Here is a 19,600-nt window from a genome sequence, read left to right as displayed (position 1 = left end):
ACCGCTGAGCACAAGTGACTATACCGCTGAGCACAAGTGACTATACCGCTGAGCACAAGTGACTATACCGCTGGGCACAAGGGACGATACTGCTGAGCACAAGGGACGATACTGCTGAGCACAAGGGACGATACTGCTGAGCACAAGACACTATATAAGAGACTATGCAGCTGAGCACAAAAGACTATACCGTTGAGCACAAGAGACTATACCACTGAGCACAAGAGACTATACCACTGAGCACAAGAGACGATACCGCTGAGCACAAGGGACTATACCGCTGAGCACAAGGGACGATACCGCTGAGCACAAGGGACGATACCGCTGAGCACAAGGGACGATACCGCTGAGCACAAGGGACGATACCGCTGAGCACAAGGGACGATACCGCTGAGCACAAGGGACGATACCGCTGAGCACAAGGGACGATACCGCTGAGCACAAGGGACTATACCGCTAAGCACAAGGGACTATACCGCTAAGCACAAGGGACTATACCGCTAAGCACAAGGGACTATACCGCTAAGCACAAGGGACTATACTGCCGAGCACAAGAGACTATACTGCTGAGCACAAGGGATTATGCTGCTGAGCACAAGAGACCATATTGTCAAGTGCAAGTGTACTGCTAAGCACAAGAGACAACAATGTTGAGCACAAGGGACTATGCTGCTGAAAATAAGACTATGCAGCTGAGCACAAGAGACTTTGTAGCTGAGCCTAAGAGACTATACTGCAGAGCACAAGTGACTATACTGCAGAGCACAATAGATTATACTGCTGAGCACGAGACCATACTACAGAGCACAAGATACCATACTGCAAAGCACAAGAGACCATACTGCAGAGCACAAGTGTACTGATAAGCACAAGAGACTATACTGCTGGGCTAAAGAAACAACAGAGCAGAATGGAGTATGCTAGAGAGCACAATGAACCTTAGTGTGGAGTTGAAAATACCTTACTGCCAGGCACAAGAGGCCCTACTACCGAGCACAAGAGGACCTACTGCAGAGCACAAGAGGCCCTACTGCAGAGCACAAGAGGCCCTACTGCAGAGCACAAGAGGCCCTACTGCACAGCACAAGAGGCCATGCTGCACAGCACAAGAGGCCATGCTGCACAGCACAAGAGGCCATGCTGTACGGCACAAGTACCCAAACTGCACAGCACACGTACCCATACTGAAGTACCCATACTGTTGAGCACAAGTGCCTATACTGCCGAGCACAAGAGGCCATACTGCAGAGCACAAGAAGCCATACTGCAGAGCACAAGAAGCCATACTGCAGAGCACAAGAAGCCATACTGCAGAGCACAAGAGGCCATACTGCTCAGCACAAGTGCTCATACAGCAGAGCAAGAGAAGCCTTACTGCAGAGCACAAGAATCCCTACTGCCGAGCACAAGAGGCGCTACTGCCGAGCACAAGAGGCGCTACTGCCGAGCACAAGAGGCGCTACTGCCGAGCACAAGAGGCGCTACTGCCGAGCACAAGAGGCGCTACTGCCGAGCACAAGAACCCATACTGCTGAGCACAAGAACCCATACTGCTGAGCACAAGAACCCATACTGCCGAGCACAAGAACCCATACTGCCGAGCACAAGTGCCTATTCTGCCGAGCACAAGAGGACCTACTGCAGAGCACAAGAGGCCCTACTGCAGAGCACAAGAAGCCCTACTGCTGAGCACAAGAAGCCCTACTGCCGAGCACAAGAAGCCCTACTGCCGAGCACAAGAAGCCCTACTGCAGAGCACAAGAACCCATACTGCCGAGCACAAGTGCCTATTCTGCAGAGCACAAGTACCCATACTGCCGAGCACAAGTGCTTATACTGCCGCTCATAAGAGGCCATACTGCCGAGCACAAAAGGCCATACTGCAGAGCACAAAAGGCCATACTGCAGAGCACAAGAGGCCATACTGCAGAGCACAAGAGGCCATACTGCAGAGCACAAGAGGCCATACTGCAGAGCACAAGAGGCCATACTGCAGAGCACAAGAGGCCATACTGCCGAGCACAAGAGGCTCTACTGCCGAGCACAAGAGGCGCTACTGCCGAGCACAAGAGGCGCTACTGACGAGCACAAGAGGCGCTACTGCCGAGCACAAGAGGCGCTACTGCCGAGCACAAGAGGCGCTACTGCCGAGCACAAGAACCCATACTGCCGAGCACAAGAACCCATACTGCCGAGCACAAGAACCCATACTGCCGAGCACAAGAACCCATACTGCCGAGCACAAGTGCCTATTCTGCCGAGCACAAGTGCCTATTCTGCCGAGCACAAGTGCCTATTCTGCCGAGCACAAGAGGACCTACTGCAGAGCACAAGAGGCCCTACTGCAGAGCACAAGAGGCCCTACTGCAGAGCACAAGAAGCCGTACTGCCGAGCACAAGAAGCCCTACTGCAGAGCACAAGAACCCATACTGCCGAGCACAAGTGCCTATTCTGCAGAGCACAAGTACCCATACTGCCGAGCACAAGTGCTTATACTGCCGCTCATAAGAGGCCATACTGCAGAGCACAAGAGGCCATACTGCAGAGCACAAGAGGCCATACTGCAGAGCACAAGAGGCCATACTGCAGAGCACAAGAGGCCATACTGCAGAGCACAAGAGGCCATACTGCAGAGCACGAGAACCCATACTGCAGAGCACGAGAACCTATACTGCGGAGGACAAGAGGCCATACTGCAGAGCACGGGAGGCCATACTGCAGAGCACAAGAGGCCATACTGCAGAGCACGAGAACCCATACTGCTGAGGACAAGAGGCCATACTGAGGAGTACAAGAGGCCCTACTGCCGAGCAGAAAAGGCCCTACTGCCGAGCACAAAAGGCCCTACTGCCGAGCACAAAAGGCCCTACTGCTGAGCACAAAAGGCCCTACTGCCGAGCACAGGAGATTGTACAGCTGAGCAGAAGGTAGCTGAAAGCTGAGACTTCACTTGTGAGCGCTCACTAGTAAGATAAACGTGAAGATGTGAAAACTCTGGGAACAGATGGGCAGCCCCTCAGAGACGGCGATGTCCACTCAAGCCATGTTCGTGTAACAAACATCTCTTATACAGTAGGGGCAAACAGATGTTGCCGAGGTCTCCCCATAGATGTTAGGACTGAGGATGGATTTTAATGGGAATTCTATGCACAGGAAGAAGTTTTACCAGGAATTACCACAATTTGTGACACATGGCAGTGCTGCACAGAGGTTCCATCAGGGGTGAGGGGTTTTAAGGTGCATATTATGGAGCATCTCGCAAGATTATAAGGGCCAAGCATGTGTGCCGCTCAGGTGAAAAACATTACACATATATATCATTCACTATATATGACCATGCTACAGAAACAGATACACAGAAATCAAGGACAACAATGAACCCATACATGAAGAGTGGAATATTCTAACTTAGAAATAATTCTTTTAATATGTCTGTATCCAAAAAAGCAACAGAATTATTATAAAATACCAATATTTCATAATTTGGCGATCAACGTCTTTCTGATTCTAGCACAAGTGGTTACATCCAGACCCATCCTCCCCTACTTCCCACCCTCGCCTCATCATTATAACCCCAGATCATGGTCCACTTCTGGGGAGAGCACATAATGGCTATTACAGCCACTCAGTCCATGCAGCATGCTTCCTCCGAGCACCCACCCTCCCTGGAAAACGTCACCTCCCACCACTCCAGCGACAGATCATACCACTCTACAGCCGTTGCACCTCGGAACAAACCCCTCCAGAACTACGTCATCATAGGAACAGGACCCCCTCTCAAAACAACATGTTCTAGGAGCATGGCCCTCCCAACCCACACCATCACAGGAGCAAGCGTGGCAGCATGCGTGGCCCTTTAAGTCTAATATCTCAAGTTTCCGTGTTGGCCGTCAAGAAGTAGAGTTGCGTTTGAACAAAATTAGTTGAATCAATCTCTAGAACTTTTTACCTACTTTTGATCCAAGGCAAATCAACATAGTGGCAGCCACTGCCCCATCTTTCATGTGCCACACAAGGCTGGTCCTTCTGTGCAGCCAATATTGGGTTTTGATTCGTACCAGAGAGTTTGGTCGGTGGTGGGCATCTCTGTACCATCTATAGTTTTGGCGGTTGAGAGCATAGCACTGGTATTCATCCTCTACTCACACTGTTCCAGTCAGTACCGCATAGTTTGGTAGGTACTGTGTGCCACTGCATATTCTTGGCGTGTGCCCACACAGCACTGGTTTTACCTTCCTGGTCCACACAAAGTGGCTTTGATGAGTACCGCAGACTTTGGAAAGTTATGGGTTCTAGTGTCCCTCAACGCTGTTTACCACCCTTCCCCATACCACCAGTCTTTGACTTACATGGTGGACTCATTCTACCCATTTCCTGAAGCCCATGCAAATCCTAAAGCTTCTGGCAAATGTTGTTGGTTTAAGGTTCCAGCTGCTCCACACCCTAAGGGCTGGCACAGACGCACCACCCGTCAAGAATACCCAAAGAGAAATCTAACGCAATAAGGAACGTCAGAGGAAGTGGTGCAAGCGGGGAGGCCGGAATCAACCCCAAGAATTCATTAAGGTTGGAATTCTAGTGGCAGAGCGCACGAGGAGGGTGAGAGAGAAGATGAAAACCTCTGTGGCAATGGAACCACCTGTATTACAGAGGTCCTTGTTTTCATGCCCACTCCCAAGCCCAACACCCACCCAAAACTAATCTTTTCACAGCATCAAAACCCTAGCTACCCATCAGATTAGACAACAACAGAGTTAGGGAGGTCTGGAATGCTTCCGGGTGAAAGGCTGTGACCCGCCTTCTCAAGATCTATACTTCCATGATGAAAGGTCATATATGCGGTCACCTGCGAGACTCACCTTGTCCCACCCCCCACCTCTGTATTTACTAAATTTGAGATCAATTACATTAGATTCAAATCACAATCATCTCAGTCCTTCCTTGAATCTATTTTCTGTGACTTGAGTTGAACTAAAATTCTGCAGTTTCACTGTTGGTTAATACAGAAACCACCTCAAACTGTTTTCTTTGGGTGGAAAGGTGGGTGGCTCCTGATATTCCAAAGAGCTGGAATATTCTGATAGTCCAGAGACTGAACAACATTTTGGTGGAAGAGGGAAACACAACTTCCTTGCCACTGATGAAAGAAAAATAAGATTCAAACTATCCAACAACATTGACTTGAACCTTCATGAACCCAAAAAACTCCCACAGCTCCAACGAGGACTTTCTTAAAGTTGCATTCTGATGTTTGCTCCTGGAGGGGGCACAGCATGATGAATGGTGAAGATGGACCTGCCCATCATAGAAGGGTTTTGTCACAGACTGGAAGAGGATATTTTCTGGAGAAAAGTCACTTGTCAAAGTCCTATTTGTAGTCATATCCTGGTTGAGTTGGGGTGGGAGTAAATCAAACAAAATCCAGAGCCCATGTCCTGCCTTGCTTAAGCCAGTGAAGGCGACAAAAGGTGCCCCGTCACCGAGGAGAAGGGGCCATGCCTCAGCCGTCCTGGGATGATGGCCACTTTGCATCAGAAATTCTTACGAAGGTGAATGACCGTCTCCGAGGTCAGCCAGGAGCACAGCATGATGGGCTTGGTCATAAAACCAAAACTTTTACCACATTTGGTCAACCGTCCATGCTTCCTGCCTCCCATGCTAACCTGCAGACCCAGCACAACACCCCACGCCGCAACCTCAGGGCACACCTGGACGGCAGTCAGAGCAAGAGTGGAGTTCAAGGGAGCGGGCATGGAGGTAACAACTTCCAGGGAGGGTGGAGGCGGGGGAGACAGAGCCAGTTGTGAGCTGCAGTCACAGATGCATCACAGCACAGACAAGCGTGCCGTCACACAGCCATTATACGCAGCGCCCCATCCAGCCTCCCAACAGGCGCAGAACCTGGGGAACGGGCATTTCCAGATTGCACAGAGCCCCAAGAAGTGGAGAAGTCACGTGTGAACTTTCACCCCAAGAACACATAAGGGTTTGTAAAATAAGGTGCTTGCGGAGCAGGTTGGGTCAGAAAGCACAAAATACACAGTTCGCAACATAGTGGGGGACAGCGCGGGCTCTGCCCGGTGAAGACACATCCGTGGAGCCTTCTCTTGGCTTTAAAGGGCCTGTGGGCGCTACCATGGTTTGGGACGTACCATTATCACAACCTCCCATCTCAGTGTTGGCATCCTGTGTACACTGCTCGCGATGCTCCTCCGGGTCAGCAGGTTCTGTATGGTAGCACTTCTGCAGCCAGAATTTCACAAGACAACTGTACATATAATTCAGTCAATGTCTACGCTACCAGGTGAGTGACAGCACTCCAGCCGTCTACCTCGCCTAGCCAAGAGGAGGCAGGTGGAATCAGGGAGACCCCCTGTAGCCGAAGTGGTTGTGGTCCGTGTCGCTGAGCTGCAGACTGGGCTTGCTCTCCATGGCATCCCCCTCGCACTTGAGAGATGGTCTCACCTTGAAGAAATCTGAGACATACCGGACCTGGAGGGAAAGAGGAAGAGGACTTTAGACAAGGGAGGCGGGACAAACCTTTAAAGGCTGATGGCTGCAGTAGAACTTGGGGCGCTCCTGAAGGATGCCCACTCTGCCAGTGGAGGAAGGAGGCAAGAGATGGGAGCTGCTCAGTACTTACGATTATCACTGCCACCAGGGCGCCCTGGGCCAGCCCAACCAGCACATCGCTCCAATGGTGCTTGTAGTCAGACACTCGCGTGTATCCCACGTAGACTGCGAAGGAGACCAGGAAGAACTGGATGGTGGGACGCAGCAGCCGGGCCCACTTACCAGCTAACCGGGCCTGGACGTAGAGCTGGGGTGAAAGGGATAAGAAAGAGTCCAGTTAATACTGAATCATGCCAGGGGCGGGCAGTGCCACCTAGGCTCGCAAGAGTGCCCAACGCCACAAGAGACCTATATATCCCACCTGACCAATTTAAAATATTTTATGCCTGCTCCGTTACACAACAAATATAGATTTTCCTTATAATCAGGGACACTGAAATTATGTGGAAAGGGATGGCCAAATTATGCGGTAGGGTTGAGCAAATCATGGAGCAAGAAAAAACAAATTAGGCGTCACATTTTGGAATAGTATTACTTAATTATTTCATTATTTTTAATCTTGGTAACACTGTTGTCATTGGTTGCACCTGATTAGTACCACCTTGACACTAAAATATAAAAATAAGCAACAGAAAGGTGACCATTCTAACCTTGCAAAGGGCATTCTACTCAGCAATACATATTATCGCATTTTTAGTAACTTTTGAAGTATGTGTTAGAAACGCTTTTTTTTAAAATTCAAATCTGAAGATTATGGAGCAGATGATGGATTATGTGGAAAAGGTGGCAGATCTATAATTATGCGAAAATCACTGAGACTGCACAATTGCATAATTCCAGGGGCCCTCCTTATAGTCAACACGTGTGCCTCGGTGCTGTGTAGCGATTACGGAGTCTTGCCTGACACTCCCGCTCTCTTACCAGCCAAACTACCCTCTCTCGGCTGATGTCTTAGAGCGGTCAGACAGCAGCGTATGGCAGTAGCCGACACACATCAAACGTATCAGAGAGCCTGTCGCTTGGTGACGGGGGAAGGAGGGTGGTCCATTCAGCATCAATCTCTCCTAACAGAGGTGGACTTCAGAGGAGGGGATTGTTCAGGACAAGGATTGAACAAGGAGCTGAAATCATGTTCAAATTAGAAACACCACAGGTTGAAGGTTCAGTCGAAGTTTTATTGTATTCAAACCCGTAATGGAACCATCGCGCTATGTAAGTACTCAGTATCCCCGGATGCTCTTTTCACCGTCCGCTCCCACACCCCAGCTTTTACCCTATTAAGGTGTAGAAATCATCTTTGCAGTAATGGTCTCTGACCCCTTGTGCCCTGGTATCCAACCAACAGGTGCGATAAGGAAACACAGCTATATGACGCTATTCAGATCCACGGGACACTTGGGTTTAACCCACTTTGCTCCCGGCACCACCACACGAGGGTGCAGAATCGATACCCCTTGTATCATGATCCCCTCCATTTTGCAGAAACCATTACCGTTGTAGTGAGCTGGGGCCATGCTTCACTGTTGTCAATCTGTTGTACTCCTCTGGGGTGTAGAACTTATCTCTCTACCTTATACCATCATTTCAATCCCCCCCAGGGACCCCTGGGATGCTACAAATGGACCCATGAAGGTGCTACTGGAGATGTTGTGATGTAACAGCCAGAGCTGCCAACTTTGGAGCTGGGAAACCAAGTTAGAGTCTGGGTGATGGCTCAACATCCTGTGATTCTGGGTAAATCACTTAATCTCCCTCCGTTCCTACCTAAATGAATGCGTCCTTGTGTAATGTAACTGGTGCTCATGTTAAGTGCTCCAATACCCTCTGGTCAAGTTTGTGCTACATAAAACCACAAAAAAAATATGAGATGCTTCCAACCACTTCATGCGTGAAACCTTAAACAGGTAAATCCTGCATGACCTACATTATTACAATACAAAAGTAAATAACTGGGTGCTTTCCAGCCCTTCATATAAAGAGGCAGGGAGGGTGGGGAGGGCGGATACTCACAGCCAGAAACAGCATGCAGTACATCCCAAAGGAAGAGTGTCCGGAGTAGAAGGATAGCCTGCAAGGAACACATCGATAATTAGAAGCTGTGTCAAGACAGGTAGCCCCACCCTGCAGCAGCCGCCCTCCCACAACACCTCTGAAGACTCCAGGTAGAGACAGGGAGAGGTCATTTGCACCTTCCGGCCAGAAGCCTTTCTTGTCTGCCAGAATGTGTACACGTAACACGTATGGAACATAGGATTGACCTAACTAGGATGCAGGGAACACCCTGACTCGCCATCTTTCCTCTCCAAGGCTACACATCCCCCAGAGACCCTTGGGTGCCAGCCCATAGCGATTGTACCCTTCCTCAATAGAGGCAACTCATTCCCTCACCCCTGGGTGACAACAAGACAGGGTCCTGCCCAAAATACCAACTGGCCTGCAGGTAGCCGAAGGGAAGTGAAGTGGAGCATGTTCATATGATCACTTCAACATGTGCACATGACGCATGTCTACGCCTTACTGGACTCGACTATCTGCGGTAAAGGATGGTGCACCGTGCAGCTCCCGTGAATGGCACCCAACTCCTCAAGGGGCGAAGAAATCAAAACATCTTCCTGGCACATCCTAGGAAAATCTATGAAACGCCTACAGTCCAGCAGCCAACCACTCACTAAAGCATTTAATGACCTGCAAGGTCGAGGGAAAGCCAATGGTCAGTTGTCCAAGGTCACACCAAGTTATGCAAGACAAAACTATACGTCATACCTAGCTCTTCCTCATCCCAATCTACTGTAGCGCCGACATGGCTTAAACAGTTTCTATTTCCCCCCAAGCCTACTGAATTCTCAATGCACTTTCCACACATCTTTTTGAAATTATGGGTGTGATTGAGATCTCAGTGGGAGGGTTACTCCATCACAAACATGACGGGTATCCCGCCTGCCGTTTTACGATCCCCATAGGCTAGAATAGGTTTGCGATGCATATTACCCTCCGCCAGGAACTAAATCAGGCCCTATGTTCCTTTTTGCCTCATCAATTTATTTTCAAACTTTATATTTGCATTCTCTGTTCTCCGCTTGTTCATGTCTCGTCTTGCCTCTAAAGCTGGTGACTGCTCTATTGTTGGTCAGAATGGGTTTTATGCCCCCAAACTCCAGAGGTGGCTTTGAGGATGCCCTGTGGGAGTAACATTGATCAGTGGGACAGTGAATGTTTCTTCACTCCCACTGGAAAATAAGGCAATGCTTCCAAAAAGGGTGAGAACATGCACTTTAGGCCACACCTGAAGGACATGTAGTGGGTGTATGGAGTGTGTACACAAACAAAATGTTAGAACACACAAGCCTCCACGCAGGACTTTACCACCCACCAACAGGCAGAATTACTCTTCGATACCTTGTGCAGATGCAGTGTAGTGCGCGTCAAGGCGCTTACCTGGATTCAGTGACATTGGCTTTGCTTCCCCTGCAGACGTCCTCGAGCACGTACCCGCTGCAGTTCACCTTCGACCAGTCAGGGTTACACACATCCAGGAAGTTGGGCCGAGGTCGGCCAATCATGTACTTGGCCAGGTCGGTGAAGGACTGGCTGACCGAGGCCCCAAAAAGGAAGGTCCCCACCACCTTGTACACAGCGGCAAGGTAAGTATTGAACTCTGACTTGGAGTGCAGTCGCTTGGCGTACACCAGGTAGGCCTCTCCGGTGGTTATCTGCAAAAGTTAAATGTATGTATCATACAATGCCACATGTAGGTGTTTGAAGGAGAAAATAGCAGAGAACTTAAGTATCACCTATCTCCCTTGGAGACACACACAACTGGCACACACCAGCGCACCAAACCACACCTTGTTGAGTGTAAACAGACAACAGAGCAGAGTTATGCAGGTTGTATCTGAGGGAAGAGTACGGTTTGCCTTCAGGCTTTTGTTGCAGAGCCACATTACTGGTTTCTGAATTAAGGTTCAGTAATTGCCAACATGTTTTGGCATTTCTGGCCCGGACAGGGTAACATAGCTGATCTGCATCAGATTTTCACTATGCTGAGAGGGAGCATTATTCAGTAACAAGCCAAGCCACAGCATGTCAGCTGCCTTGATGAATCAGGCTGCAGCAGGGCCTGCAATTACACGTCGTGGGACAACCACACCGCAATCTAGATCACACGCAGTGACATCATGTGAAGCAAAAATGCAGTAGTGATGAACTCTCCTTACACAGCAGTATTATACAATCCTTGTGATAGCATTGCTAGGGGCTGCTGATAGGGCATTCAGTTTGAAAACAAGCAATATGCCATGGCCCACTCGCCAACCCAGAGAAAGAATGCACTGTCCCACTGTGAGGACACCACAGCTTGCATACTCACAGCTGAGCAAGCAGTAAGGATGCAAAGTGTGCACATCCCTGTTCTGGCTTTGACAAGGGGAGTCAAGCTGTGTATTCTGAATTTCAAGATGGGAGACAATTTGAGAAACCTTATTAAAGGGGCTGCCGACAGGTAGGAGCTGCAAGACCTCGGACATGCAGAACAGTCCCTAGGACAGAGCGGGACCCAAGTCGGACAGTGCTCTGTCCCTGGTGCCAGGGCAGGAGCAACAGGAGCAGACACTGTACTAAAGTGCTCATCCAATCGAATTCAGTAGCTGTGGGGACTTCATTTCCATTGGTCGAATATTTTTTCTCACATAATTGTAAGTTAATCTTCTGTGAGGGACTGTCATTCGTAAAAGACGCAGATGAGAACTACCTGCCTTAGGTGCATTCTGTCCAATCTGCAATGGGATGTCAGCTGGAGCTGTCAGGAGTGCAGTACTCCGAGGTGCCCATAGGTGGCAGCAGCCGCTGATGCACCATACACGCATGCCCAACAGGATCTGCTGCCACCTACTGGCACTTTATGGAATAGCTCTGAAGTCCAAGCAACATTTGAGATGCCGCATACAATGCGCAAAGGACTCCAAGGGGATGGTAATGCTGCTTCAGAGGTTTCAACACACAGGGTGCATTTAAAAATAACCACACTGGTTCATATCTACAGAGTACTCACAAGAGAAACATACTTTTAGGGCCTTGTAGTTGACAATTATTGGTGTAAATAAAGTCCATTCTGCAACAGTTTCTGCATAAAAGTTTTCTGAACCGCACACTTCTGTAAGAAGGCGCTTCTTGACAGCAACCAGATTGGTGCGTCAGGTCTTAGGTGCATCCATGCGTAGGTACATGCGACACAAACAGATGCAAGGAGAAAGGCAGGGGGAGACTACTGCATACGCACTTCACACAATACTCGTGATACTAACTGCCCAGGACTTATACTGCCTCGGGTAAACCCCCAAAACGCAAAGAAAGGGGGACATGAGACCACCCTACCAGGAGCCATATCAGCGGTGATGGAAACAACATGCGTCAGAAGAAGCATGCACTGGGGACATGCAGCACAAGCAAATGCTCAGGAGTCAAACTACGTTTAGCACAGCCAAGCAGAACCTAACAGAACACCAAAAAACATGGCAAAAACAACAGAAAGCACAAGAGAGCCAACCAAACCCAACCAAGAACAACTATGCATCACCAAGAATACCCAAACACAGCAGGTTGGTGAGAACACCAGACCTCTGGGGAAAGTGCACCTAGACTCTGTAAGAACTATGCCATTGTACAAAAGGTGGATAAATGCTGAATAAAAACTGATAACGTAACTCAGTTAATGGCAAAATACCTACTTGACAGCCAGGACAAAAAGCAGGACTTACACTGCTTTCTTAGGAGAGAAGCAGAAGCCAATTTTGGATGAAACAGTGTGGAAGGACAAACTGTGCACTAAACTCCAGCATAAGCGAAGAAGGTCACACCATTTGTTGACTCAGCAGCATGAATAGAAACTTCAGCTTTCCACAGTTTTCAAACAAGCACACGGAGAAGACAGACTTCCCACCCCCCCCTCTAGCCTTCCCCTCTGTGCGGCCATAGGAGTTACCTTAGCAAACAGCTCTAAGATCAAGGGGACAACTGAAAGAAAGGTAGGACTACAGGAACAGACAGACCTTGACAGGACATCACCTTTCATTGGTGAAAGCGAGAGACTGCAACATCACTGATTCCGATGCAAACCATGGCTTAGCGGAGACTGACCCGCTAATAAGAGGCAGGAAAGAGTACAGAAGAGCTGCACCGACAAACGAGTATCCGTAGCCTGAGCATCAACCCTGTAAAAAGCTTACGGAGATGGCCTTGGCCAGGAGAGGTGACCATCAGTAGACAACAGTGTCATAAAACGTTACTTACAATGATGACCACGCTAGGGATGGTGACCCCGGCCATCAGCGCGTGTGTGATGGTGTCTTCACGGTACGGGTACCGGATACTGGTGTCGCCGCAGTAGAAACCCCGCTTGTAGGGAGAGTTCACCAAGCACAGGATGATGAAAGGCAGGGCCGCTGAAAAGCAAAAGAAGAGTCATGTGAAAAACCAATGAAGTTTCCCATGTCACGGGTGGGACATGTCCTGGGGAGGTCACATACCCGAAGCATCCTTAGAGGTTTCAGCAGAGGAGCAGGAATCTGGCATGTTTCTGAGTGACACAGGGAGGGATGAATAGCGAAAAGAACAGAAGGGAAGGAGACCTCATGGACCAACCCAGGGGAAGGAGACCTCATTGGCCAATCCAAGGGAAGGAGACCTCAAGAAACAACCCAGGGGAAGTAGACCTCAAGAAACAACCCAGGGGAAGGACACCACAAGAACCAATCTAGTGGAAGAAGATATCAAGAACCAACCCAAGGGAAGAAGACATTGAGAATCAACCCAAGGAAAGGAGACCTCAAAAACCAACCCAAGGAAAGGAGACCTCAAGAACCAACCCAAGGGAAGGAGACCTCAAGAACCAACCCAAGGGAAGGAGACCTCAAGAACCAACCAAAGGGAAGGCGACCTCAAGAACCAACCCAAGGGAAGGCGACCGCATGAACCAATTTAAGGGAAGGAAACCTCAGGATCCAACCCAAGTGAAGGAGACCTGTAGGAGGCTGGCCTGGTTTGTAGTGGGTACCTATTGTACTTACACCTTATACCAGGTCCAGTTATCCCTTATTAGTGAAATGTAGATAGTGTCTAGAAGCATGGCTCTCTAGAGGTAGATGTAGCTGAGCAGCCAAGGCTTATCTAGGAGACGTGCAAAGCTCATACAATACCACTGTAGTCATAAAGTACTCACACACATAAAAGAAAATACTCAGTGTTACAAAAATAAAGGTACTTTATTTTGGTAACACAAATTCCAAAAATACCATAGAGACTATACTTCCTTAGAAGGTAAGTAATACACCAATTATATTCTCTAGTATGCAAAAACAGGTGTAAAAACAGTTGGAAAACAGAGCAAATAGTGAAAATCACAATAGTTAGAAATGGGCCTAGGGGGAACACAAACCATATACTAAGAAATTGGAATGTGAATGTCGGTCTCCCACCTAGGCAAGTGTAGTGTGTAGAGGACGCTGGGAGTACTAGGAACACCAAATGTAAGTAATAGAACCCACCCCAGAGCCCAGGATAGCAGGAGTAAAGTAAATCACAGTAACTTTCCTAGAACACACAAGAACACGAGAAAGAAGATTATGCAAGAACCAGAAGAGACTGCAAGACACCAACAGTGGATCCCTGGACCTGAAGACCTGTGGAAGAAGGGGCCCAAGTCCAGGAAGCACAGAAGAGTCCAGGGTGACCAGGAGCCCCTGCTAACCTGGATGAAGGTGCACAAGAACCACTGGTGAAGAACAACAATCAGTACTGCACCCAAGAAGATGGATGTGGGTTCCTCGTTGGTGCACATGATATCCTACGCCGGATGGAAGATTGCAGTCTAGTTTGGGTCACTGGATGCTGTCAACAATCCTTGGCACACACAAAGTTCGCGTTTAGCGGAAATGGCGCTGCTCGGGACCAGGATGGACCTGGTGGACTCAACCCAGGAGGGGTAGTCAGAGGGGGTTCTCAGCAACTCCGAGAGCTCACAGAAGACCAGGCAGTGTGCAGAGGAGTCCCACAGCACGGGGACAAAGGAGGTGCAAATCGAGGCCCACTCAGCACTACGACAAAGGCTCCCACACCACTGGAGAACCACTCAGGAAGATGTGCATCACAAGATAAGAGTGCTGGGGCCGGAACTGCACGGTGCATGAGGAACTTTGTGTAAGGATGCCAACAAGCCTTGGCAACTGCAAAAACACGTGACACACAGGGCTACTGTCTTGCGTGGGGAAGCAAGCTCTTACCTCCACCAAAGTTGGACAGTAGGACGTCAGGACCACTTCAGTCCACCACCCATGATGCAGGATCAACGCAACTCATCAGGAGAGGGGAGCCACGCTGACGGTCGTCGATGCAGAGAGGTGCCCGCTGAAGCAGGGGAATGACTCCTTCACTCCAAGGGAGATTCCTTTGCTCTTCTGGTGCAGGCTGAAGACATACTGTCCTCTGAGGATGCACGACCGGAAAACAGTTGCAGGCAGGAACTGGAAATAAAATGTTGTAGAAGTCATCTTTGCTTCTTTATTGCAGTTTGTAGAGTTCCTGGAAGGTCCAGACGCAGTTTCTTCGGTGAGAAGGTGAAGTAAAGGATGCAGAGGATTCCTGCTGGAGTCTTGCAAACCGAATCTGAAGAACCACCAAAAAAAAGAGACCCTAAATAGCCCTGAAAGAGGGATTTGTCACCTAACCAGGTAAGCAACTATCAGGGGAGGGCTCTGACATCACCTGCTGGCACTGGCCACTCAGATGCTGCCAGAGTTCCCTGCCAACCTTGAATTCAAGATGACAAAACCCGGGGACCTTCTGGAGGAGCTCTGAGCAACACCCCTGGGGAGGTAATGCACAGGGGAGTGGTCCAGTTTCGTGCCAGAGCATGGACTGGGGGTCCCTGAACCTGTATAGACTGGATTATGCAAGGAGGGCACCAAATATGCCCTTCAAAGCACTTCCAGTGGCTTGGGGAGTCCACCCCTCCCAAGCCTGTAACACCTATTTCCAAAGGGAGAGGGTGCAACACCACTCTCCCAAAGAAAATCCTTTGTTCTGCCTTCCTGGGCTTGAGCAACATGAGGCCAGAAACCTGTCTGAGAGGTGGCAGCAGCTGAGGCTGCCTGGAAAACCTCAGAAGGCTGGAAGGGCAATACTGGGGGTCCTCTAAGGAGTCCTCAGAGTGCATGGAATTATACAACCAATGCTTGCAAAAGCATTGGGGTATGATTCCAACGTATTTGATACCAAACATGACTATGATCGGAGTTACCATTATGTAGTTGGACATAGGTAGTGACCTATGTCCAGTACACGCGTAAAATGGCATCCCCACACTCACGAAGTCCGGAAAAATGGTCCTGGAGGTCGTGGGGGCACCTCTACTAGTGCAGGGGTGCCCTCACACACAGCTACTCTGCACCCTGCCCTCAGGGCTGGAGGGCCTGCTATAGGGGTGACTTATAAGTGACCTGGTGTAGTGTAATGGCAGTGAAAGGGTGCATGCAACTTTTCACGCAGGCTGCAAAGGGGAGTCTGTGGTGAGCATTGAAGTGCTGTACAAACCAGTGCGGTGTGCACCAGTGCACTGACATGACAATCAGCATTACACAGCAGTGTGGATCCTGGCATGACTGGTGCATACACACAGCAGTGTGGGTCCGGGCATGACTGATGCATACACACCACAGCAATGTGGATCCTGGCATGACTGGTGCTTACACACTAGAGCAGTGTGGATACTGGCACGACTGGTGCATACACGCAACAGCAGCGTGGATCCTGGCATGACTGGTGCATACACACCACAGCAGTGTGGATCCTGGCATGACTGGTGCATACACACCACAGCAGTGTGGATCCTGGCATGACTGGTGCTTACACACCAGGGCCATGTGGATCGGCATGACTGGTGCATACACACCACAGCAGTGTAGATCCTGGCATGACTTGAACTTACACACCACAGCAGTGAGGAGCCTGGCAAGACAATGGTCCCTACAGACCACAGCAGTGTGGAGCCTGGCAAGAGAATGGTGCTTGCACACCATGATAATATGTTTTCTGGCATGCACCAGGGTAGGTATTTATATACCCCAGAATCTATGTAGTTTCTGGCATGAAAGTCAGTGGTGATTTGCACCCCCGACAAAGTGGCTTTTGCCAGGCAGTACATTGGCATTGCTGCATATACCTACAATGTGGTCTGTGGCATGGCAAAGGCGTTTTACCTGCTGGGGCAATGTATAACCTACCAAAGTGATGCATGTTTTCACACTAGAGCAATTAAACTGTGTATCACAGTTACAGCTGCCCAAGAACAGACACCGTCAATGTCTCAGCTCCAAACCGGTCAAATAATTATTTTCCACCATTCCTAGCTGCGTGAAAAACACCCCTTGCACCCAAGCTTAATTTGTGCTGGTATTATCCGGTGCTCAGCACTCCCACTTATTTGTAAACAATGACACAGATTTATGTGAATCTACCACATGGTGGCGCTGTGTGTGTATTTTTTAAGCAAAGTTTATTAGTTAAACATTTAACTGTTCGATATATTTTTTTAAAACGATAAAATACAGACTTAAACCTGAAGTTTGAAGTGACTCTGATTGTGCCAACTGCAGTGACACGTACGAGATACCTGGGGGCTTACAAATTAAGCACTGCATGAGAGGCCCTCGAGCAGCGAGCTACTCCTTTCACAACGCACGGCCCTGTGCCGGGCATCAGTGATTGCTCATGGCGAGCCCAGAAGTATCCTGGCATGCCCGGCAGGCCCCGCTGGCAGGCTGGGATATTTACCATCATATTATTAGGAGCAGAGAAAGTTTTGACTGGCACAGGAACAGTGATGGGCATTATGTACGGACAGAATTTAAAACCGGTGTTGTGCCTCCTGGTATGCAGGTTTGTAAGGGCATTTGTTCGAGGTGGCACTGCATTCATTCGGCGCTGAATCTCCTCTGGCACAAGCACGGGCCTGCTCCGGCTCCATTTTTTGTGGTTGGCACACCCCTTCTTCATAGGCGGTTGCATCAACTTCTACCTGAGAAAAGGAGCTTTTCAATCGACCTTGGCAGCTAGTGTCGGCTTTCAGCATTGCAACACCCCCCCCCCACTACATTTTTACATAATATATTTTAAAAACCTACTGCAGGTTGCACCGTTTGGGCCCATTTTTGTAAAGGTCGAACATCGCCTCATTTTAACACGAGGGGAAAAGTTCTACCCAGAGGGGTGCAGTTAAAAAAACTGAAATAAAAGAGCTGCCCCCTAACTAGGACCAGTGCCCCCTGGCTGCGCCGACCAGGGAGGTTACTGGACGGCGAAAGCAGGCCCGTGGTCATCCTCAGGGGGGCGCTGTCTAATATGTACTGGGCTGGGGGTCTTTCAAGGGCTGGAAATGCTGGGAAGGACAAATGTAGAACTCCAGACCCTTCCTTTCAAGTTCTACAAAGGTCTTGGGCTTCTCCCATGAAGTCCTGTCAAATTCATTTCCAGTGGACGAGTCCATCTCAAGCTGAAGTTAAATGGAAAACTTCCCAGGGGCTGGTCCCTCTGAAAGAGTTCGGGCCGGCCCCACCGGTAGCCCCTGCGCCCCTCTGCAGCTGGGGGGCGCCCCCCGCCCCCAGGGCAGGCTCAGCCCTGGCCCGAGCTCCTCTGCCCGCTCAGCCCAGACACAACACTTTACAAGCTCCACATGTGCTCCCAAGATGGCGTCCGAGGGAAATGACGTACGTGTGGACCCTGCGTCACGAGGGGAACGAATCCCAAAGCAAGGAACAGCGCATGCGCGCTTCGCAACTAACGTGGTCCCCTGCCAGTGTTAGCCCCTAACAAAGCCCCAGGCCTCTCCTCACACACAGACCACCAGACCTCTCCTCTCACACAGACCACTCCTCACACACAGACCACCAGACCTCACACACAGACCACTCCTCACACACAGACCACCAGACCTCTCCTCTCACACAGACCACCAGACCTCTCCTCTCACACAGACCACTCCTCATACACAGACCACCAGACCTCTCCTCACACAGACCACCACACCTCACACACAGACCAGTCCTCATACACAGACCACCAGGCCTCTCCTCACACACAGACCACCAGACCTCTCCTCTCACACAGACCACCAGACCTCTCCTCTCACACAGACCACTCCTCACACACAGACCACCAGACCTCACACACAGACCACTCCTCACACACAGACCACCAGACCTCTCCTCTCACACAGACCACCAGACCTCTCCTCACACAGACCACCAGACCTCACACACAGACCAGTCCTCATACACAGACCACCAGACCTCTCCTCACACACAAACCACCAGACCTCTCCTCTCACACAGACCAGCAGACCTCACACACAGACCACCAGACCTCTCCTCTCACACAGACCACCAGACCTCACACACAGACCACTCCTCACACACAGACCACCAGACCTCTCCTCTCACACAGACCACCAGACCTCACACACAGACCACTCCTCATACACAGACCACCAGACCTCTCCTCACACAGACCACCACACCTCACACACAGACCAGTCCTCATACACAGACCACCAGACCTCTCCTCTCACACAGACCACTCCTCATACACAGACCACCAGACCTCTCCTCACACAGACCACCACACCTCACACACAGACCAGTCCTCATACACAGACCACCACACCACTCCTCACACCCAGGCCACCAGACCTCTCCTCTCACACAGACCAGCAGACCTCACACACAGACCACCAGACCTCTCCTCTCACACAGACCACCAGACCTCACACACAGACCACTCCTCACACACAGACCACCAGACCTCTCCTCTCACACAGACCACCAGACCTCACACACAGACCACTCCTCATACACAGACCACCAGACCTCTCCTCACACAGACCACCACACCTCACACACAGACCACTCCTCATACACAGACCACCAGACCTCTCCTCACACAGACCACCACACCTCACACACAGACCAGTCCTCATACACA

General features: G+C 50.0%; 1 protein-coding gene across 2 annotated transcripts in view; it reads right to left on the bottom strand.

Annotated features, from left to right (window-relative positions):
• Positions 1-3,400: 3,400 nt before the first annotated feature.
• The window catches only part of PLPP2 (phospholipid phosphatase 2), a 70,016-nt gene continuing 53,816 nt past the window's right edge, over positions 3,401-19,600 (bottom strand). For both annotated transcript variants that reach the window (XM_069216287.1, XM_069216288.1), the window contains exons 2-6: positions 12,860-13,011; positions 10,010-10,284; positions 8,585-8,642; positions 6,645-6,821; positions 3,401-6,493 (exon numbers count right to left, since the gene is read on the bottom strand). In XM_069216287.1, coding sequence (XP_069072388.1) covers positions 6,362-6,493; positions 6,645-6,821; positions 8,585-8,642; positions 10,010-10,284; positions 12,860-13,011 — 794 coding nt within the window. In that variant the 3' untranslated portion in view covers positions 3,401-6,361. The remainder of the gene's footprint in view (positions 6,494-6,644; positions 6,822-8,584; positions 8,643-10,009; positions 10,285-12,859; positions 13,012-19,600) is intronic.

This window comes from Pleurodeles waltl, chromosome 12, assembly GCF_031143425.1.
Source record: "Pleurodeles waltl isolate 20211129_DDA chromosome 12, aPleWal1.hap1.20221129, whole genome shotgun sequence".
NCBI lineage: Eukaryota > Metazoa > Chordata > Amphibia > Caudata > Salamandridae > Pleurodeles > Pleurodeles waltl.
The sequence above is the reverse complement of the archived record's forward strand: the minus strand, read 5'-3'. Positions and strand labels throughout refer to the sequence as shown.